A 21,535-nucleotide genomic window follows, 5' to 3' on the forward strand; every position below is an offset into this window, starting at 1 on the left:
CCTTTGGCTTTTAAATTTACTCTCCCACTTGGCCCAAAATAGCTAAAATTTGTAGCCAGCCACAAAATACATTTGAAATAAACAGACTTCCTGGTGTTCAGCTGACAAGAGGCTCTGCAATGTGGCAGAAGCCAGCCAGCAGATGGTGCAAGGGTTGAAAGTGAAACAACTGAAAGAGAAAGGAAAACAGGCTTCTAAAGAGGGGGGAGGGGGGAGCATAAAAAAACTTACTGATGTGGACAGAGGGACAGGGAAATCTTTGTTTGTTTGGGCTGGGTGAGGATTTCACACACGAGTCGCTTGTTCTTCCCATGCTGAAGGAAGTTCGAAAGGTAAATTTTCTGTCTAGCTTGTGCAGAAGTGAGATTAGATCCAAGCAAAGCAGGGGGTCTAAGATCTCATCTTTTTCTTAAAATGCTTCTAACAGCCTTAAGATCTTTCACAGAAGCAGAGCTTGATCATTTCCAGTTCCGGTTAGACTCCTCATTCCATTGAGAAGGTAGGGAATGTAGAATCAGAACTATGTTTCTGGCTTTGGTGCATTTCAGTGAAGATGCGGCTTTCCCAAGATGTAGTGCGTTTGTGCTTTTCAAAATGTGCTGTGCTTTCTGTGTTTAACAGCATCAGTAACTTGCGTAAGAGAAGGTAAAAACTGGAGATGGGTTTGAGCTACAAAGTTCAGCTGCAGATCCAAACCTCGTCAGAGTATGGGGGTGTTCAGATCCAGGGTTTTGATTCAGTCCAGGGTAGAGACAAGAGGCTTATCATGACATTCAGCTATGGGGGTGTTTGGATCTGGGCTTTTGCTCTGGGACTGTCTCTATCCTCTGCATTAAATAATGTAAAAGTTTTTAAGTCTCTAAGGCAGTAAGTCTGTTCAGTTTCTCGGCTTTCGCTATACAGATTGGATGTCACAATTCTTCTGATTTCATGACAAATATTGCAGCAGGCATGTAAAACTGAAGAGGGCTGCTCCTTTCCTATTCAGAGAATATACAGCCCAACAGCAATCACTAATCTATCCTGGTGACAGTGACTGTAACAATTATTCTGAAATCGGCTTGGGGATGCCCTATTCTAATTCTTTCAAGAGTCTGAAGATTGTATTCCAAGCAGAATCTTAGGGTCACCCCAGACAGAGAGTGCAGAAGGAAGGTGGGGAGGGAGAATATTATGTTTCACAGATATATCTTGGTCCCTGTGCACAGCCCAAACAAATGGGATTGTTCAGAGGAGCTGTGCAGGGTGATGCCCGTATCACCTCCAACCCGTAGGCAGGGCCTTTGCTGTAGTGTCCTTGGTCTAAACTACCCCTAGGTGGGTTTTGGCCAATATATCCTTCTCCACTATGGTGACCAGATAGCCAGAAAAATCGGGACGGGGGGGAGAGTATAATAGGAGCCCATATTAAAAAAAGTCCCAAATATCGGGACTATCGCTATAAAATTGGGACATCTGGTCACCCTATTCTCCACCCTCATGCTCCCTGCCCCTCTCCGGCCTGCTTTGGAGGCCTGTGCCCTAGCTGCTAGGCTTTATAATAGTGCATGCTCTGAATACTTTTCTAGAATACGAGTACAAAGATACAGCTTGGCTGCTGAGGAACTCATCAGAGGTGGGGTGGCTGGATGGAAAACAAAGTGATTTATTTAACGTTTTTATTCTTTCATTTACTCTGTATTAAGATCCCTTTTCAGTATAAATGAATATAATTATTCTTATTGCTACTAGCATTAATTCTACTAACCATATGAAATCTAGGAAATGATCATGTTTATCCATCTTTCAACAACTCTGTAGAATTAAGGATTTGTTGTTTTGCCTTCGAAATATGACAAACTGTCTTTTGACCTTTCCCAGCACTGAGCCAGCTGCCTGAAACGCTTTGGGCCTGACTCTTCTCTCGCCCCCACTGGTTTAACGCTCACATAACCCATTGACTTCAGTGGAATTATTCCTGATTGCCAGCAGCATGAGAGGAGAATGCATCTTCAGCTTTGTTATTCTGAGGAAATAAAACTCAGTGGTTGCTGAGCTGGCAAATTTCATTTTCATTTGGAGTTCTTTCTGGTGATGAAAACACACATCTCGTGACCTGTACAGTAAGTGGCTGTTTCTTGGATGCACCGCCTGGTTCTCTCCAGTGAGTTGTGTGTGAATCTTGCTGTATTATCTCAGCTGTAATTTCCCCCTCCAGCCCCAATCAGATTTTTAAAGGAGCGACTGAGGTTCCCCATGGATTATAAGAATTCAGCACAGCCTCTTTTCTTTCTTATAGAAACAGGACAAAATCAGAACCTGATCTGAGGCCGTAGGACTAGTGGTTCAGATAAAATAAATCCTGAACCCAAAGCACTCATGATTTATTTTTTGGGCATACAACCTAAAGTAAAACCAGGTTTCTCTGTTCACTCTGACCATAGAGTCATACAAATGAAGGGTTGGAAGGGACCTCAAGAGGCCCTCAAGTCCAGCCCCCCTGTGCTGAGAAAGTTTGAACATCTCTCACGGGTGTTTGAACAACCTGTTCTTAAAAATCTCCAAGGAAGGTGATTCCACAACTTCCCTTGGAAGTGTATTCCAGAACTTACTATCCTTATTGTTAGAAAGTTCTTCCTAACAGCTAACCTAAATCTCCCTTGCCCCACCACTACTCCAGCCCAAAGGAGGCTGACCCAACCCCAGCCACTGCTTCATCCCTGGGGCCACTGCTCCAGGAGTCTGGGGCCAACCAGCTGCTCTGGTGGTCCAAGGGTCGCTGCTCTGCTGGCCCTGGGGCTGACCAATGGCCATCTGCTCCAACCTTGCCGCTGCTCTTGTGGCAGGGGCTGACAGCCGCTGCTCCAGCGCTATGGGGGCTGACCCAATCCTGGTTGCTGCTTCAGCCCTGGGGCCACTCCTCCCTCAGCCCTGAGGCTGACAGTTGCTCTGGCCCTGCCCCGGAAGAAGTCCCAGAGGTCCCAGAAAGTCACGGAATCCGTGACTTTCATGACAGAATCGTATCCTTAGTAATCATACTTAGCACTTATATACAGAGCTTCTCAACCAAAGATCTCACAGCACTTTACAAAGGTAGGTAAGGATTATTATCCCCATTTTACACACAGAGGTACAGCGTTTAGCTGACTGGCCCAGACTCCCATGTTAAACCAGTAGCAGAATCTCAACTAAAAGTCAGGTCTCCTGACTCCCCAACCCATCCTCTAAACATTAGATCACACTGCCATCCCCAAAAGGAGGTATAAGCCAATTGATTTGGATAGTATGAGAACCAGCTGAACCTGGTGCAGTAAATCAGTTCTCCCTTTGAAACAGTCCCCTACAGGCTTGACTCTCTTTGCAGGCTGGGGCCTAGCAGGTATTGTTGGATCATAGAATCATAGATGATTAGGGTTGGAAGAGACCTCAGGAGGTCATCTAGTCCAACTCCCTGCTCAACGCAGGACCTAATCCCCAACTAAATCATCCCAGCCAGGGCTTTGTCAAGCCAGGCCTTAAAAATCTCTAAGGATGGAGATTCCACATCATGCTTTTGCTCCCTTTCTAATGTTTCTGGGCTTCCCCATTTTGTTGTGCCCCGGGGTATTTGACAAACCACTGAGCCTCCAGAACCATTCAGATCTCCCATGTGTTATGGCACCATTTGGATGATTGTGTATACTGCACTTTGTGGTGCATTCCATGCATTCAGGGACAGTCCCTGACTGGTGTAAATGGGCATAGCTACACTAAAGTCCACAGAGATTTAGGCCAGCTGAGGAACTGTTTATTTCTAGTGTGACTCATCAGGATGACTGTAGCCTTCATCAGCTTGCTAGGTCCACACTATTATGTGGGGTTTTCTTTTTTTTTTTTTTCAATTACCTTATTTTCTTTAAGGCAACTGACCTTCATTGGGTGCAATGACGGAAACGTACCAAGACATCCTGCTGATGATCTTGGAGGAGCTGGTAAAGGAACAGAGAAAGAAGTTTAAATTGAAACTCGGTGACACTGAACTGAGGAAAGGCTATGCAAACATTCCCAAGGGACGTCTGGAGAAAGCTGACGTAACAGACATGGTTGATCTGCTGATTAGATACTACAAGAGGAGTATGCTGTGGAGGTGGTGATAAACGTGCTGGATCACATCAATGATAAGGATCTGGCTGAAAGGTTGAGAAGAAAGTCAGCTGAAGGTGGGTGGTGATTAGGATGATATCTAGCCCCTGTCTGTAAGTATAGATAGAGATGAAAGGTAGGAGCTGGATTCTGTGGCAGCCCCGTGACATTGCAGTCCTGGTGCAAGCTGGCCCTAAAGCCACAGGAGATTGTCCTGGTGTAGGGTGAACCTTCAGGGGCACAGAGCCTTGCCTTCTCCAATATAAACACATAGCAATGTCTATGTTTAAAAAACAAATCCCCCAAAACAAAACACTCCACTGCACATCCAGCTTCTCCCTGGAGAGAAGATGAGAGAGAGAACGAACCACACATGGGAGATGTTAGCCATCTCAATGCACTACTGGAAGATGCTCTGATGCTGTGATGACGAGGGAGGTATTAGAACCTAGACAGAATGCAATAGTGGCTCCTAGGCTACCTCTGCTCCTGGCTGCTAACGAACATTTTGGCTGTGGCTTCCTTGAACCCTAACAATCCCTAATTGAAGATGGCCTTAAGGGCCAGCATGACAAACTCCTTGCTGGATTGCACCGTGTATTTTTTAGACACAGCTGCGGCTCTGGGCCCATATGTCTGTATCATTATAGAGTTATCATAGATATGACATATATACTCTGTTGAGAGCATGTCCAGGAATCAAGACATGATAAAGTGTGTCTTTTCTTTCAGTATGGAAAACCAGACCTGTTTCTGTAAAGCCCCCTGACATCGGTAAGTCACTGCCCCAGCAGTTTGTGCACTATCCTATTTTTGTTTTAACACCAAGAACCAACAAAGTGATATGAAATACAGTGGCACTTGTGTGAGTATGCTTGAATTCAGTGCAACTCCATTTACAGTAAAGTAAAATGGAAGGTCAGAATGCATCAAAATGTGCAGCTCCCAAGTCTGCTTAAACTGAAACTTCCTCTTAGACTGAAGTGGTTCAGTGGAAACAAAATGGCTTTTCTCTAAGAGAGGTCCACTGGACCCAGACGTGCCAGGTATTTGCACAGTACAGTTTGTCTAGGTGTAAATCTGAAATGGATTTTGGGAAGATCTCTGAACTGTAAGGAAATTGGATCCACGTCTGAGCTTTGCAGATTAAGCCATCTTTACTGTAAAATGTCCTCTAAAAATGACTGTTTCTGTCATATTGGTATATTTAAGGATATGTTCTTAAATAGACTAGAATACCGATAAACTGTTCTCTTCTCTTTTCCAGACCACAGAGCGAACTATGTGGCCTCCGTGAAGGAAAAATTTAGAAGAGTGAAGGATTATAATTCCAGGCCAGGAGAATGGGTGTCTTTGGAAGACCGCTACACAAATCTCTTTATAGTAAAAAAACACCGTCAAGCAGAAGATAAAGAACATGAGCTACTGTCTAGAGAAAAAAGACACATGGAGATCATGAGGAAGCCGAGCAGCTTTGCGGACTCCCATGTTAATGTGGAAGATCTTTTTGACACATTATCAGATGGCACAATAACCAGAAAAGTGATCTTACAAGGAATAGCAGGGATTGGAAAGACTGCTACAGTTAGCAAAATTATGTACGATTGGTCATCTGGCAGGCTTTACCAGGGCAGATTTGATTATATTTTTCATTGGAGCTGCAGAGAGCTGAACCAAAGAACAGAAAAACTGAGCTTAGCTCAATTAATTTTACAAAACTGGGGACATCCAAAGCCAGAGATAGGGGAAATTTTGTCTTGCCCAGATAAAGTCTTGTTTGTCATCGATGGCTTTGATGAACTCAGGTTTCCTGAGGATTATGATAAAAGTAAAAGCTTATCTTGTGATTTGAACACACCTCACTCAACAGCAGCAGCTGTGGTAGAAAGTCTCCTCAGCAGCAAGAGCCTTTCAGAAGCATGCCTTCTTGTCACAACAAGACCCTTAGCCGTAGGAATGCTGGAGACCCATATGCAAGGTGACCTCTGGGCAGAGATTGTGGGCTTCTTGGAGGAAGACAGAAAGGAGTTTTTCAAGAAGTTTTTCAAAGATGAAGAGAAAGCAGCCTTTGCCTACAGTTATATCCAAGAAAATGATGTAGTGTTCACCATGTGTTTCATCCCCCTCATCTGCTGGATTGTCTGTACAACCCTGAGCCTTCAATTGAGGCATAGCGAAGCGCTCGATCAGAAGGTGAGCACAACCACCGAAATATTTACCTATTTTGTGGACAGTTTATTGCAGTCCCATGGTCATGCACAGACATCCACACAAGACCTTTTTCACAACCTTGGATCATTGGCCTATGCCGGTGTGAGGGACCAGAAAATGCTGTTTGATGAGAGCATGCTGAAAAAGTGTAACTTGGAGGTGTCTAAAGGTCCATCAACTTTCCTCACGGAATTGCTGCAGGCAGACATTTTTGTGGAAACGATCTATAGCTTTGTCCATTTGACAGTTCAGGAGCTGTTTGCCGCCTTGTTCACCTTCTGGAACAAGGAGAAAGCTTCTGAGCTCCTGAAAGAAGCTTTTGTGGAGAATAAAAGCCATTTGATCTTAACTGTTCGCTTTCTGTTTGGATTGAACAACGACAAGTCACTAAAGCCTTTGAAAAGGTACTATGAAACCTGCATGGGCATTTCAAAGGATGAGCTTCTGAAATGGACTAAGAAGGCGCTTCTTATTTGCCAGGAACAGGGCGAGCAGAACCATCTCCTCCTGGAGCTGTTGCATTGTTTGTTTGAGATTCAGGATGAGGAGTTTGTCATAAGTGCTTTGGAGGAGATCAAGGAAGTGGTCTTCTTGGAGAACAATCTAGGGCAGGATGACCAACAGGTGATACTGTACAGTCTGCAGCATGCCAAGGAATTCAGTCAGCTGAAATTGGCCAGTCTGAAAGAGAGAGACATGATCAAACTGGTTCCGTTGCTAGGGAAATGCAAACAGATCCAGTAAGTACCATCAATGTGACCAAACTTTAGCGGAGTTCACAATATTCTGATCTCACTTGTCTCAGTGTGAACAAGGAGTAACTTCACAGAAGCCAGTGGAGTTACACTGCTATAAGTGAGGTCAGAATCGGGCCCAATAATGTTGTGAAGGTGAAACACACAGCAAAATTTGGCCTGAAAAATCCTTGTTACTTGCCGTTATATATGAGCCAGCAAGGAACCTCACAGCATAAGCTGAGTTTTCAGGGTTTGCAGTTAAACAGCGCCTCCCCGCATCTGGACTCCTTGGGTATGTCCACTTTGGAGTTGGAAACATCCAGACAATACACCAGCTCTGCTCGTGCTCCTGCGCTAATATTAGCAAAGTATCCAAGCCCGCTGCCTCTCTGGGCCCATTCTTGGGGGACTAGCTCATGCCGCCACCTATGTCCCAATGTCCACATTGCTATTTTTGGCATGCTAGCTTGAGAAAAGCTAGCATGTGTCTGTCTACTGGGCAGAGGGACACACTCCCAGCTGCAGTGTAGACATATTCATTGAGAGACAGTAAGCATGGAAAGCCTCAGTGTCATTTTTAGTCTCTCTTCAGAGAGCTTCATATTAAGACCCTTATCCAAACGTATTCAAATATCTGCTGTCTTCTTCTCTTCACTTGTCTGCACTGCTCGTCCTTCATCCCAGCCCAACCAAATCCTCCTCCTTTCCTTCCCAGCCTTACCCTTCTCTCTTCCCAAATAGCGCTGCAGCTCCAGTGCCTAGCCTCCTGCTCCTTTTCTGTAACCCCCAATTCCATGTCCTCCTCCTCCCAATCCCTTACCCTGACCAGGACTCCTGCCTCTTCTGGTCCCATCATGGGGTATCATCGGCTCCTCAGTCTCTCTACTCAGCCCAGATCCAATTGTTAATTAATAAACTAAATACTGTGCAGTGCTCTGATATTTTCTGTATCTAATATGAGACTACTACGTATTGTACTCTAGACCAAAACTCCATGGGAGTCTACTGAAATCATTCCTGTGATAACATCCGTCTCCGTGCTGAATGGTCTTCCTGATTAGCAGTGCATCTACTCCTGTAGCCTCCGGTATAGATACTAACACTGCTAAATCTGTTTTTCTCCCTATAGTTTGAATGCCTCTGGAATCTCATTGTCTACGGTACACAAAGTGTGTGCTTACCTTTCACAAAAGCTTAGAATGACCAGACTGCACATGGAGCACGAAGAAGAAGATGAAATGTCTTTTACAGTGGAAGCAAGCTGTGAAAGGGACCCTTGCACGTAAATAGAACTATTTGTCTTGCTCACTCCAAGAGACAATCTAGAGAGAGAAATCATTAGCGGCAAACACTGCAGTATGGCTTTGGACAGTGAAGGTAGAATCATATGCTATTTCTATAAAAGGCAGCCAGAGCAGGATAGTTGTGCTCCTTTGATATCTGATGGCAAGAGAGTTGAAAGAGAGGCCAACAATAGTGTACTTTCCAGTTCAGCAGTGGATAGTAGGACCTAGCCTTTCCATATGTTGTCCCTTTCACACTCATGTGGGATAAAAGTGATCATGAAATTAAATTCATGATTCTCAGAATGATAGGAGGGCAAACACCTCAGCATTATGTCAACGGGATAGCTTCTCCTGTTGACATAGCTACCGCCTCTCGGGCAGGTGGGTTAACGACACCAACGGGAGAAGCTCTCCTGTTGGCATAGTAGCATCTTCACTAGAATGCTACATCAGTGCAGCTGCGCCGCTGTAGCACTGTATGTGAAGACAAGCCCTTAAATGGCTTCAAGTTGAAAGGGCCTGATGAAATACATCCTACAGCACTAAAGAGATCTCTGAGCCATTAGCGATTATCCTTGAGAATTTGTGGAAGACAGGATAGATCCCAGAGGACTGGAAAAGGGCAAATATAGTGCTAATCCACAAAAAGGGGAATAGGGACAACCCAGGGAATTATAGACCAGTCATCTTAACTTCAGTACCCAGAAAGATGAGCAAACAATCAATTTGTAAACACCTGGAAAATAATGTGATAAGTAACAGTCAACATGGATTTGTCAAGAGCAAATCATGTCAAACTAACCTAATATCCTTCTTTGACAGGGTAACAAGCCTTGTGGATGGGGGAGAGCCGTAGATGTGGTATATCTTGACTTTAATAAGTCTTTTGATGCTGTCTCACATGACTTTCTCATAAACAAACTAGGGAAATACAATCTAGATGGAGCTATAACGTGGGCGCACAACTGGTTAGAAAAGCGTACTCATTCATCAGTGGTTCACAGTCAAGCTGGAAGGGCGTATCAAGTAGGGTCCTGCAGGGATTTGTCCTAGGTCTGGTTCTATTCAATATCTTCATAACTGATTTGGATAATGGAGTACACTTATCAAGTTTATGGACAATTCCAAGCTGGGAGGGGTTGCAAGTGCTTTGGAGGACAGGTTTAGAATTCAAATTAATCTTGACAAACTGAAGTAATGGTCTGAAATAAATAGGATGAAATTCAATAAGGACAAATGCAAAGTACTGCACTTAGGCAGGAATAATCAGTTGCATAAATATAGGGGAAATGATTGCCTAGGAAGAAAGACTGCAAAAAAGGATCTGGGGATTATAGTGGATCACAAACTAAATACGAGTCAACAATGTAATACTGCTGCAAAAAAAGTGAACATAATTCTGGGATGTATTTGCAGGACTGTTGTAAGCAAGACACAAAAAATAATTCTTCCACTCTACTCAGCACTGATAAAGACTCAATTGTAGTATTGTGCCCAGTTCTGGTCACCATACTTTGGGAAAGATGTGGACAAATTGGAGAAAGTCCAGAGGAGAGCAACAAAAACGATTCAGGGTCTAGAAAACATGGCCTCTGAGGAAAGATTGAAAAAGAAATGGGCTTGTTTAGTCTCAAGAAGAGAAGGCTGAGGGGAGACATAACACCCTTCAAGTATGTAAAGGTGTTATAAAGAGGAGGGTGATAAATTGTTCTCCTTTACCACTAAGGACAGGACAAGAAGTAATGGGCTTAAGTTGCAGCAGGGGAGATTTAGGTTAAACATTACGAAAAACTTGCCAACTGTCGGGTAGTTGAGCTCTGGAATAAATTGCCTAGGGAGGATGTGGAATTTCCATCACTGGAGATTTTTAAGAACAGGTTAGACAAACACTTGTCATGGATGGTCTAGATAAGACTTAGTCCTACCTCAGTGCAGGGGACTGGACTAGGTGACCTACTGAGGTCCCTTCCAGTCCTCCATTTCTATGATAAACTCACCTCTGTATGCAAAGGGACAGCCCTAGATTAGTGCACCATGTAATTCCACTGAAGCCTTATTTTGGTGGGTTTAGATAGGATTTACTTGAGGTGTAGACCTTATGCTGGCCCTCTGCACAGGGAGAATTTCATCCAGTGAACTCCTGAGTTCTGATCCCAGCGCTGCTGAATCACTGCAAGGGGCCCTGGGCAAGTTGCTTAACCTCACTGTCGCCATTTTGATTTATCCATAACATGAGATGGATCTGACATGAAGATTAATGCCCGTGAAGTGTGTTCATGATGGAAAGCTCCATATGTGTATGTGATACATGTTATCATCATCTCTGTATTTTAATGAGATGCCTAGTTCATGACAAAGTTTATCAGGCACTAGTCCCAGTTGACAACCCCATCTTAATTCTGCCAATGCATCACAACTTGATAAGGCTCAGCGCTTCTAATGGCCTTCCTCAAATGCAACATACCCTGGTGGGGTACAGTTGCTGTGTCATAGCTTGCTGCATGTTCACTCAGTCAGTGAAATTCCCACCCCATGCAGGGAGCCAGCATGAATCCTGTGCACCTCCTCATTCCTATGTACGGGGTGAATGTCATGCCTAGCTAGTGTTGGTCTCATCAAGATCACAGAGCTGTTTTGAATAGCAGAGCAACGTAAAGAATCATAGAACTGTAGGTTTAGAAGGGACCTCAAGCTGCCAAGATGCAGGATTTGTTGTGTCTGAAAGAAGTGGTATTCTAAGTCATCATTTTGTTTTATTTGTCTTTGTAGTGAATGCATATGATGGTGTTAGAGGTGACCTTCTTGAAAAGGAAAAGAAAAATTGGACTTGTGCCCTTTTTTGCCCACTATTTTTCCAAAAAAGTGCATTTGGATTTTTGTCCTATGCTTGCATTTATTTTGGAAATATCCAAATATCAAATCTAGTTCTTCTCAGGTTTTGGTGGATGGACCCATTGGAGGTCTCAGAGATATGGATAGTGATTCCTTTCAGCCCTTGCTTGGTGGGACTGGGGTATTAACAAAGAGAAGTTTGCTTGCGCATGTGTCTCTGGGTTTGAATTAAATAGCTGTTAGTTAAAAGTCTGTACTTTTATTAACCTGAATTTTAAAAAAAGTCACTTCCTCTCTCAGTGAGTTTTCACTTGCATGGTGTCTTTAATGGCATAAGGCTAACAGCACTCCAATTGACCATAGAATCTTAGAGGAAGAATTGGGTAGACAAGATCTAAATTTTGATGTCATGAAAAAACATTTTTCATTTCAAAACACCATATGGGTCTCTTTCATATATAAAAAAAATTTTTTGAAGGCCACTAGCCCAATTCTCCTCCCCTCCACCCCTTCCTATTCCTTTGCTGGTCACCTCTGAGCAGTAAAACCATTCAGTTTTGTATTAGCCAAGTGGAGATCAGACTGGTTTTGTCCTGACATCTCATTTTATTTTCCTACTCTGTTAAAACCTCTAAGTAAGGTGATCTCATTCTGCTTACAGAATAACTTTAGATAACCTTCCTGAAGACACTGCCATTGCGATTTGTGACCACGTTATTCCAGCTCACCCTGGCATTGTCGCCCTTGATGTGAATAGGATTCAGGGAAGTGAGGAATTTGTAAAAAGCCTGAAGAATAGTCTTCTGGACTCGGACTGCAAACTGGAATCAGTGGGGTAAATGGACATTTGTCATTTCAAGTTATCAAACAGACTCACCATATCCTTCCTCTCATAGAAACTGAGCCAGGTTCTTCCTGATGATAAGCATCCATTTATTTCAATTTCATACTTAAGGACCGAGGCAGGTCATCTTGTGACGGTCAGGAAGGTGTTTACAGATGGTTTGATTCAATTTTATTTTCTGCCAAGCTTCAACATTGAGAACCCCAGACTCCAGGCTTTCCAGGACATCTGCCAACATCTTGCTACTCACCGTAGCCCGAGAAAATTCCTCTTATTCCGAAGGTATGAGGAGGATGAAATACACTTTGGATACGAGGCAAAGGATGAGGAGAAGAGTGGCAATAGGTACATTTTAATTGATTCATCTTCCTTTGTCTCTTGTTGAAATAATATGTACCGGGGGGGAGTGTCACTGGGACATCAAGAAGTGGATCTAGCTTTAATAAAACATCACAGGGGCTTTCTTTATAGAGGGTTTACATGTATTTTCATCCTTCCCTGAACTAAGACAGCACATAGCCAAAGCCTAAAAAAAATGGAGAGATTGAAATTTGGATTTCACAGCCAGGCGTTTCAGTGTGCAATCATCTCAGATTTGGTCTCAGAACATGAGGGTTAACAGTCGCAGCATCCAGATTCAGCATGAAAATGGACTGCCTAAAAGTTCCAGTATCCTGCTCTCAACTTCCTGGTCTGATTATTCTGGTTTTAGTTCATAAGGTAGCAGTCCCAGTTCACAGACTTCAGTCTGACCCTCATACATAAGGCACCCCTGTTTCAGACTACAACATACCCCTGCCCTGATTGGCCCAGACGCCACTTTCCTCACCAAGCCTCGTGTATTTTTTTCAGGATCAAATCAGGGCAATTAATTCCTGCTTTTCCTGGCTAATTGTTGTCATGGCAACCCCCCATTTATTTCCAGGTCTCAGCACTCTCAGTCTCTGGAACTCATTTAATTCCCAAAGAAAGGGGAAAAGGAACTAGCACAGGAAAATGCTGCAGAATAAATAGATATAAAGAACAGGGGATGAGGGAGGGAGAGATCAGACAGTCTCTCAGCCTCCATTTGTATCCATTTACTCAGGCCTTGTCTACATTACACAGTTTTTTCAACACAAGTTATGCCAACATAAAGCCACTGCTTTAATTAAACCGCTGTTGCATGTCCACACTATGCTCTTTGTGGAGGCGGAGTGCATCCACACTAGCAGCTCTTGCATCAACACAGAAAGCAGCACACTGTGGGTAGCTATCCCACTGTGCGTCTGGCTGCAGGGTGCTTTGGGAAGGATTTCTCCCCCTCCCCCTGCAGCAATAGCCTGCCCTGCCTTCCTTGCCACAGCGTTCCTAGTGCTGGGGAGAGCAGGATTCCACATTAATGATTCTGTGATTCCCTCCAAGTTCTCCCACAGCTTCCTCTTCCCACAGGCCAAGATGATCTACCCCTGTCCTGTAGTCCAGGCATGAATGCGTTTGCTGCCAGGAGCCAGAATGCCCAGTTGCTGGACAGTAGCTATGAGAGCTCTCCACACTGAGGAATGTCAACACGTCCCAACACTTCCCCAGGGTTTTGAAAGGGGAGGGGCGCATGCCTGTGTAGCTGGATACAGGGCAGCGGCATTCAAAACAGTGAGCAGAGTGATCACGGTGGGTATTGTGGGATACTTCCTGGAGGTCAGTTACAGTGACTTAACAAATGCAGAGTCTACACTGTTGCTTTGTCGCCCTAACTTTTCTGCAAAAAGCTCTATGCCAACAAGAACAAATGAATATAAACTGGTCATCGGGAAGTTTAGACTTGAAATTAGACAAAGGTTTCTAACCATCAGAGGAGTGAAGTTTTGGAATAGCCTTCCAAGGGAAGCAGTGGGGGCAAAAGACCTATCTGGCTTTAAGATTAAACTCGATAAGTTTATGGAGGAGATGGTATGATGGGATAATATGATTTTATCAATTAATTGATCTTTAATTATTCATGGTAAATAGGCCCAATATCCTGTGATGGGATGTTAGATGGGGTGGGATCTGAGTTCCTACAGAGAATTCTTTCCTGGGTATCTGGCTGGTGAATCTTGCCCATATGCTCAGAGTTCAGCTGATCACCATATTTGGGGTCGGGAAGGAATTTTCCTCCAGGGCAGATTGGAAGAGGCCCTGGAGTTTTTTCGCCTTCCTCTGTAGCATGGGGCACGATTCACTTGCTGGAGGATTCTCTGCCCCTTGAAATCTTTAAACCATGATTTGAGGACTTCAATAGCTCAGACATAGGTGAGAGGTTTATTGCAGGAATTGGTTGGGTGAGATTCTGTGGCCTGCATTGTGCAGAAGGTCAGACTAGATGATCATAGTGGTCCCTTCTGACCTTGATATCTATGAATAAGGTGGTTTTATTTTGTTGCCAAATTGGAGTTTTGCTGCCAAAAGTAGCATTGTAGTATGTCCACCTCTAGCTTGAGAACATCAAGTGGGGGGCAGTTATGTTTTTTGGAGTCATCTAGTTGAGGTGTGGTGCATAGAACCAGATTTCTGAACTTACAGTCACGTCTGAAAGGTTGTTTAACATTAAAGTAAAAATACCTGACCAGGACGATTGGTCTGCAATAATCTTTGTTAGGATCTTCAGAAGCTCTAAATAATGATCTTTAGTTCAACACAGTGCTGATGAACTTTGCCAGACAGTACCCCAATACAACCACCAAACAGTGCAAAGTAAATTCTTCATGAACTGACTCCTTTCCCGTTGACCTTCTGTAGCATTAGCATGTCTCCTAAGGCAGTATATAACCCAGGCCCATTCAGTGTGGTGCTTTGTCCCCTTTTAGTGGTGACTGACCCACATAGCCAGGTTGATAAGCCTGCTTCATCTTGGGCTAACAGAGCGAGATCTTTTAGCTCAGGTGCCAGAGCTTATATTTGTAAGATCTAGAGGTTGTTGATTTGATCCTTGCTTATGATGACCCACCCAGGGGCACAGCATTACCACTGGTGTGTCTTCCCAGACACCAGAGGTGCAGATTAGGCCCCTAAAGCACTTGAGGCACTGACACATTTAACGAGGATCTTATATGTACTTCCAGCTTTAACTTCATCTGAGCAATACGGGGTTGGTTGGTTGGTATTTGGTCTAGGGATACATAAATGTAGACCTAGAGAGATTAGAAACATGGACAAAACATAATCAAGTGAGATTCTATTTGAAAACATGCAAATGAATACATCTGGGGGAAATAATCTGAAACAGAGATATTCAGTGGGTGGGAAATGGTAATGCTAAAAGAGACTTGAGAGGGAAAGGAGAGCAATTTAGACATGAGTTTGTGATGTGATAGAAAAGGGCAGTGTGATTTTGGGGCTGCGTACGCAGAAGCATCATACCCTAGGATTTGCAGTCACTGCACTTGTTTAGATTTGTAACTTGAGTCAAAGTAACGTTATTGTTATGAATAATAGTTGATAAAATTATGTCATTTCTACTGCCTCTTTCGCCAAATTATCTCAGAGCGGTTAATTGAAATGGAAACCACTGTGGAAGAAGAAATGGAAAAGCCATGCAGTAATTCTTTTAGCACCTTTTTTCTATAGTTATAATGTAATCTTGTTCACTTTCTTTTATCCAGACTCCAAAAGAAAAAGAAGAATGAAAAGAGAAAGGGAAAGAATGAGGCACAGAAAAAGTGTTTTCCCTGGCCATGTTTAATAAGGAAAACGGGAGAGAAAAAGCAAAAGAAAAAGGACTGCATGTAAATATTCCCTTCCCCTTTTTCATGACTCTTTCTTGAAATATTTTCAGTAGTTCACTGTAATAAGATAGAAGCCCCTGAATATATTTACCCACAAAGGGACAGATACCAGATCCAAATGAGAATAAACGATATACTGTTATAAGGAAAAAATAAACTGTAGAAGGACTCGAATCAAACCCATGCATGAACTTCAGGGAATTTCAAACCTGGTTCCAAACTTCATGATTTGTGTCCATCACTATATTAAGTAAACCTGAATCCAGGATCAGGAATGCCACAAACTTTGGCAACATCTAGATCCAAATTTTGCAGTTCAGTCCCATCTCTGAAATAATGGCAGAGAAGAAAGGAAAAATGTTTGTTTAGTTATTTTCCTTGGTCAGATTATTATTATTGTTATTATTTGTTTACAAGTGTGCCCATGATGTGCTAGGTAGAGCTGGGAGAAATTGTTTGAACAAAACTTTTTTTTGGCAGAAAACACAGATTTGGAGAGACAGAAACATTTCATCAATTCATTTTGACATATTTTGTTTCAACATTTTCTAAACAAAATGTTTAATTTTTTTCGTTTAAAACAGCTTTTCAATTCAAATTTCCTTTTAATATTATTTTTTAAAATATGTTAAATGCTCAAAAATGAAACAAAATGTTTCATTTTGGGTTGAATGAAACCTGAAATAATTGTTCAACCTGAAATAATTTTTTCCAGCTTTTCAATTTGCTAAAAATTTTATTTTTGGCTCTATCTGAAACTACTTTTTCCCCAGTTCTTTGGAAATGCCAGTGAACCAGAAAATCCATTATTCTCTCACCTCTTGTGCTAGGTGCTTTCTAGACATACAAGAGGAGCTCACAGACTAAGGTCAGACAAACAAGTAGACAGAGGTCAGGGACTGGGGACAACAAAATGGATTTTCTGTACAAATCAATAAGATTTGCTAAAAGCAGTGTGGCTGGTGTGTTGTAAGAGGGACTTGAAAATGGAGACGGCAGGGGCCTAGCATGAGTTCAAGGGAACTGAATGGCATGGAGGTGATTGTTTGAGGTGGATGGACAAAGGCAGTTTAACTGGTGAAGTGGAGGGAAAGGAGATGATGCATATCTTGACAAGGGAGGGCCACTCTATACAGATCCCTGAAGGATCATGCATCATGTTGGCTCTTCCTCTATGGGTTCTCTTCCTGACTCTGCTATACTATCTGTGTGACTATGGGTTTTCACTTATGACAAGATTTTCAGAAGTGTCCTGTAATTTTTGGATGCTCAGTTTTTGGGTGCTCAGATTGAGACCCCCGAAGGGCCTGATTTTCAGAGGAGCCAAGTGCCTATAACTCCAGTTGACGTGAATAAGAGGCTGCGGGTGCATGGCTGCTCTGAAAATCCGGCCCCAAGTGTTCCAAGTTGGGCATCCAAAACAAGTGGCCAATTTTGAATATTTTGGCCTTTACTGCTTTGTGCCTCTGTTTCCCCAGCTAGTACACACTTTGGCAGAGTGTTTAGAAATCCTCAGATGGGAAGTGCTACTGGTGGGAAAAGAGTTGTTGTTTCTATTTATTGTTATAACTTTTAGTGTTAAAATCTGCTTTTTCCACTAGTGCTGTCCTCGCCTGTCTCCCTGAAGAGTATTTTCTTGAGCTCACCATGTGGGTCACCTCCACGTTCACTCCGCTAGCCCTGTGCCTGGATGAAAATTCCATCAGTGATGAGCTGATGAAAACAATATGTGAAAATCTGAACAGTACTGATTTATCAGCTTCAGTCACTGAGGTGATCAGAATCTTCTAAGGTATCTTCCTGGTATCCAGGATAGGAACATAGGAATCTGCCAGAATTGCCAGGACCAGACCAGTTCTCCATTTGGTTCAGTAGCCTATCTCTGGCAGTGACCCGTACTAGATGTTTCTGAGGGCTGAAGTTTATACCAGCTAAGGATCTAGCCCCCAGTTTGACTTTCATGAAGGTCTTACACAGTAAATACTCGCCAGTGGGAATTACTCTTGAGTTGTTCATAATGAGAAATCCAGGGGTTGGTAAGGGGTCTAAAAAATAGGTGTTCATGTAAGTTCAAAATATCTGCTACAGCAGTCATCCCTCTCCAGTTTGAAGTCTGGACTATCTCTGTCTATAGCTGTCTTTCAGTCCAGGGCTTGTTTAATCTTTTCTCTTTGTATGTTTCTTTTTAAAGCCTTCGCTCTTGCAGCATAACTCAGGAGAGCATGGCTAATATCTGCTCACTATTCCTCTGCAACACGGCAGTCTCCTTGGACCTTCAGAGCAACTCTGTGGGGGATGAAGGAGTTAAACTACTTGCAGTGTGCCTGAAGAGTAAAGGTTGCTGCCTAGAAAAACTGAGGTACAGTTGGAGAGAGATGCTCTGGTGTAACTGTTGATATGGAAAATGAGGCACTGTAACTAGCGCATAAGGTGGTATCCATTGGCTTCAAAGCATAGTTACTAACATAGGCCCTGGTCCTGCAAATATTTATTCATGTGCTTAACTTTACCATCCATTTAAATGGGACTGCTCTTGGTAGGCAAGATAAGCATGTGCCTGTGGCCTGGTCTACGCTAGAAAATTGTTGGCTTAACTATGTCTCTCAGGGGTGTGAAAAATTCCCCTCCCCCCTCCACCCCTGAGCAATATAGTTAAGGTGACCTAACCCCCAGTGTAGACAGTGCTAGGTCGATGGAAGAATTTTTCCATCAACCTCGCTACTGCCTATCGGGGAGGTGGATTAACTACAGCGACAGGAGAATCCCTTAGTGGCTACCCTGAGTGTTTGCAGGATTGGGGCCATAGTCTAAGAAATGAAGAGCCGTACGATGGCCGGCAGAGAATTTGCTGTGTGCACAGGAGATCTTTTGCTGGCCAAGGCTGCCTCCCTCCTGGCAGAAGGATTCTGGGGATAGGGCATGGGTGGGATAGGGTGGGGGAGGCAGGGCGGAGTGAAGGCCTTCTGCACCCGGTCCTCTGAGAGCTGAGTAGAAGACACACATCAGTCCAACTTTTCTTTCGTGGTTATTTCAGCTTATCAAGTGCTGCCCTCACGGAAGACTGTGTTCCTGCCATCACCTCTCTGTTTTCCCGGAAGAACACCCTGATTTGGCTTGACCTGAGCTTTAATCACCTCGGAGATGGTGGAGTGAAAGCCTTGTGCTCTGCCCTGAAAGACAAGGAGAGCCATCTTGAGAAGCTAATGTATGTCCAGGCTCCATTCTTTTTCCTTTTGATTTTGTTGATGCCATAAAGAGTCCCGAGTGGGTTGTTTACAAAACCGTAATGCACTCCGTAATTCTTCATTTTCATGATGGTTTCAGTGATTTCAGGCAGCAATTAGGTTTTCAAGCTCTCTGATTCCGAGTCTTTCCTCTTTCTTCCTATTGCGTAGCCTTGAACACAATGGCATCACTAACAACTGTGAGCAGGAGCTCATCCAACTCATTGAAAACACCCTGTCTCTGAAATATCTGTGCTTGGATGATAATGAGTTTACATCCACCTCCAAAGCCCACATCTATGGCGTGTGGGACAAGTATTATGATGAGGAGGAGGTGGAGGAAGACTGACTGTGAGTCGCAGGTGCTGCACTCAATTCTCCCTTCTTGGCTGTGAAGGTAGGTACAGATATCAGGAACTTCAGTATGTTACACAAACATGGTGCTAAGGAAAGGTACCAAAATGAAACCACTGGGATGTTTACAGTATATTCTTTACACACTGAACAAAGTACAATACAGGGTGCAGCAGTGCAACCATTTCCTATACAGCTCTGCCCATGAGCCTCAACCCTGGCATGGATGGAGCACCTCTAAGGATGAGATGGTTACAGTGTCCGTGCTCACCCAGCCCTTGGCTTTTCTGATGTGACTGGCATAAACGGTGCCAAGCGGAGGTGATGGAAGAGAGAACAAAGGGGGCAAGAGGAAACCCACCTATACAAACCCAGAAATTAAAATCTGAATTTCAGAAATGACCTTATCAAGTGTTCTGACATTTATAGAAGGCAACTTTGAAAACTACAGTCTCCTCAGAGCTGCAACCTGGTGGTTGTTCACTACACTAAAAGAAACTAGGGCAAATAACTCTTGCCTGTGAGTAAATGTTTACTGGTTCTTGTGTAATACTGAGCAGTACAGTGTAGTACAAATAGTTCCAAAATTAAAGGATAATGCAAGACATCACCTGTTTCACGTCCAATTTCCAGATTGTGAGCTGGCTGGGGCAGGGACTGTCTTTGTCATTTGTTTATACTGTGCCTATTACAAAGGGGCCTGATTCCTCACATGGGAGTTTAGGAGCTACTGCACTAGAAATAATAGTATAGCCATGCAATAATCAGTTATTCAGTGTTTTAATACAAGGATCAGGCCTGGATTAGGTCTCTCTTGTATATTCCATGCATGATCCTAGCACTCCGCTATTTCCCACAGAGGGGGCCAAAGGAGTGGAAAATCTGGTCCTTTGGGACTGAGATAATGAGGCCTCATCTTCCCCTCCCTCTGACCTCACAAAATCCTGTGAACAAATCTTGTGGGGCATATGGCATCCATGGGTTTTAGGTGGATGTTGCTGGGGTGTGAGTTGTGGGCTCTTTGCAGCTTTGTTCCTTAGAAGCCCACGGAGATTTCCCACAGTAAATTAATTCTGCCACTCTCAGGGTTAGTTCATGCAAACACCTGGTCTGTACTTTTGGCCATTCCCCCATGTCTCCATGAGGGCACTGAGCCAGGAATGAGCAGTAGGGCCCTTTAGAGATCCATGCTGCCACAGGGATCAGGGTCTCACTTCCCAAGGCTGCCCAGAAACCAATGGGATTATCATACATCCATATGGTAAGAAGGCCACTCTGAAGGTGCCTCACCTTGAACTCATGTTGCAGAATAAACTCTGTGACCAGCATGGTTGCGGATCTTTCTCACTATGTGTGGCCTGGTAGTTGTGTTTTCTCAGTGCGGCCTGGTCTAGACCTGGATTTTTTTTGTCAGTTATGCTCATTAGAAAAAACTGCCTTGAAAATTGGTATATCTTAGGTCATTTTTAGATTCCCTGGGATTCTATATTGTGTGAGTATTTCATGTACCGTGTGCTGAATAATAACATGAGGATTCCGTTCTTATTAAACTAACCTGGCTCTTCATTAAAGCAACTGTTTATAGAATTACTCCAGCCACTCCTTAACATTCCTAGCCGTGTGCACACAGACTGACTTCCCAGTTTCTCCTCCAAACTCTTCTCTCCTGCAACCTATTCTCCTCTCTCCATGGTCCATGTACGTTGCTACAATGAGAATGATAGATTCCAAGTCCAGAAGAGACCATTGTGATCATCTAGTCTGACCTTCCATATAACATAGGCCATAGAACTTCACTCAGTCATTCCTGCAGCGAAGACAATCCTACAAAGAATCAAACCCAAGAATATTTACAATAAAAATAAATTCCTTAATGTTTTGCTTTTGACTGTAACTCACAGCTCATAAAACAGCATAGTCTATAACCTCTGCAGATCAAGACCTCTAATGCCTTGTAAACTGGAACATTTAATGGGATTAGGACTAAAATGTACCAAGGCAGCTAATTTTTCATTAACTATTAATATTAATAGGCTCTTCTAAATGTATTTCACAAGTTTCAATAACAACCTAGTAACTTGGTATGGCATTTTAGCAATTTATAATCCCCTCCTGTAACAGGGATCTGAATTAATCTTTATACATCTCATTAGTTTAGCCATCACAGATCTTTTACAAGGCAACTGGCTTTCAGCAGCCTTCA

The 21,535-nt window shown here is 43.3% G+C and overlaps 1 protein-coding gene across 1 annotated transcript; it reads left to right on the forward strand.

Moving 5' to 3' along the window:
• Positions 1-210: 210 nt before the first annotated feature.
• Positions 211-20,885, forward strand: LOC144263052 (NACHT, LRR and PYD domains-containing protein 3-like). The gene is given in 15 exon segments (XM_077813645.1): positions 211-332; positions 1,861-2,143; positions 3,880-4,083; positions 4,086-4,178; positions 4,834-4,875; positions 5,369-7,052; positions 8,179-8,331; positions 11,829-12,002; positions 12,198-12,356; positions 15,632-15,754; positions 17,356-17,506; positions 17,508-17,527; positions 17,946-18,113; positions 18,789-18,959; positions 19,150-20,885. Coding segments are annotated over 13 exon segments (3,297 nt in total). The 5' UTR covers positions 211-332; positions 1,861-2,143; positions 3,880-3,902; the 3' UTR covers positions 19,328-20,885.
• The last annotated feature ends 650 nt before the right edge of the window (positions 20,886-21,535 follow it).

The sequence above is a fragment of the Eretmochelys imbricata genome, chromosome 3, assembly GCF_965152235.1.
Source record: "Eretmochelys imbricata isolate rEreImb1 chromosome 3, rEreImb1.hap1, whole genome shotgun sequence".
Classification (NCBI taxonomy): domain Eukaryota; kingdom Metazoa; phylum Chordata; order Testudines; family Cheloniidae; genus Eretmochelys; species Eretmochelys imbricata.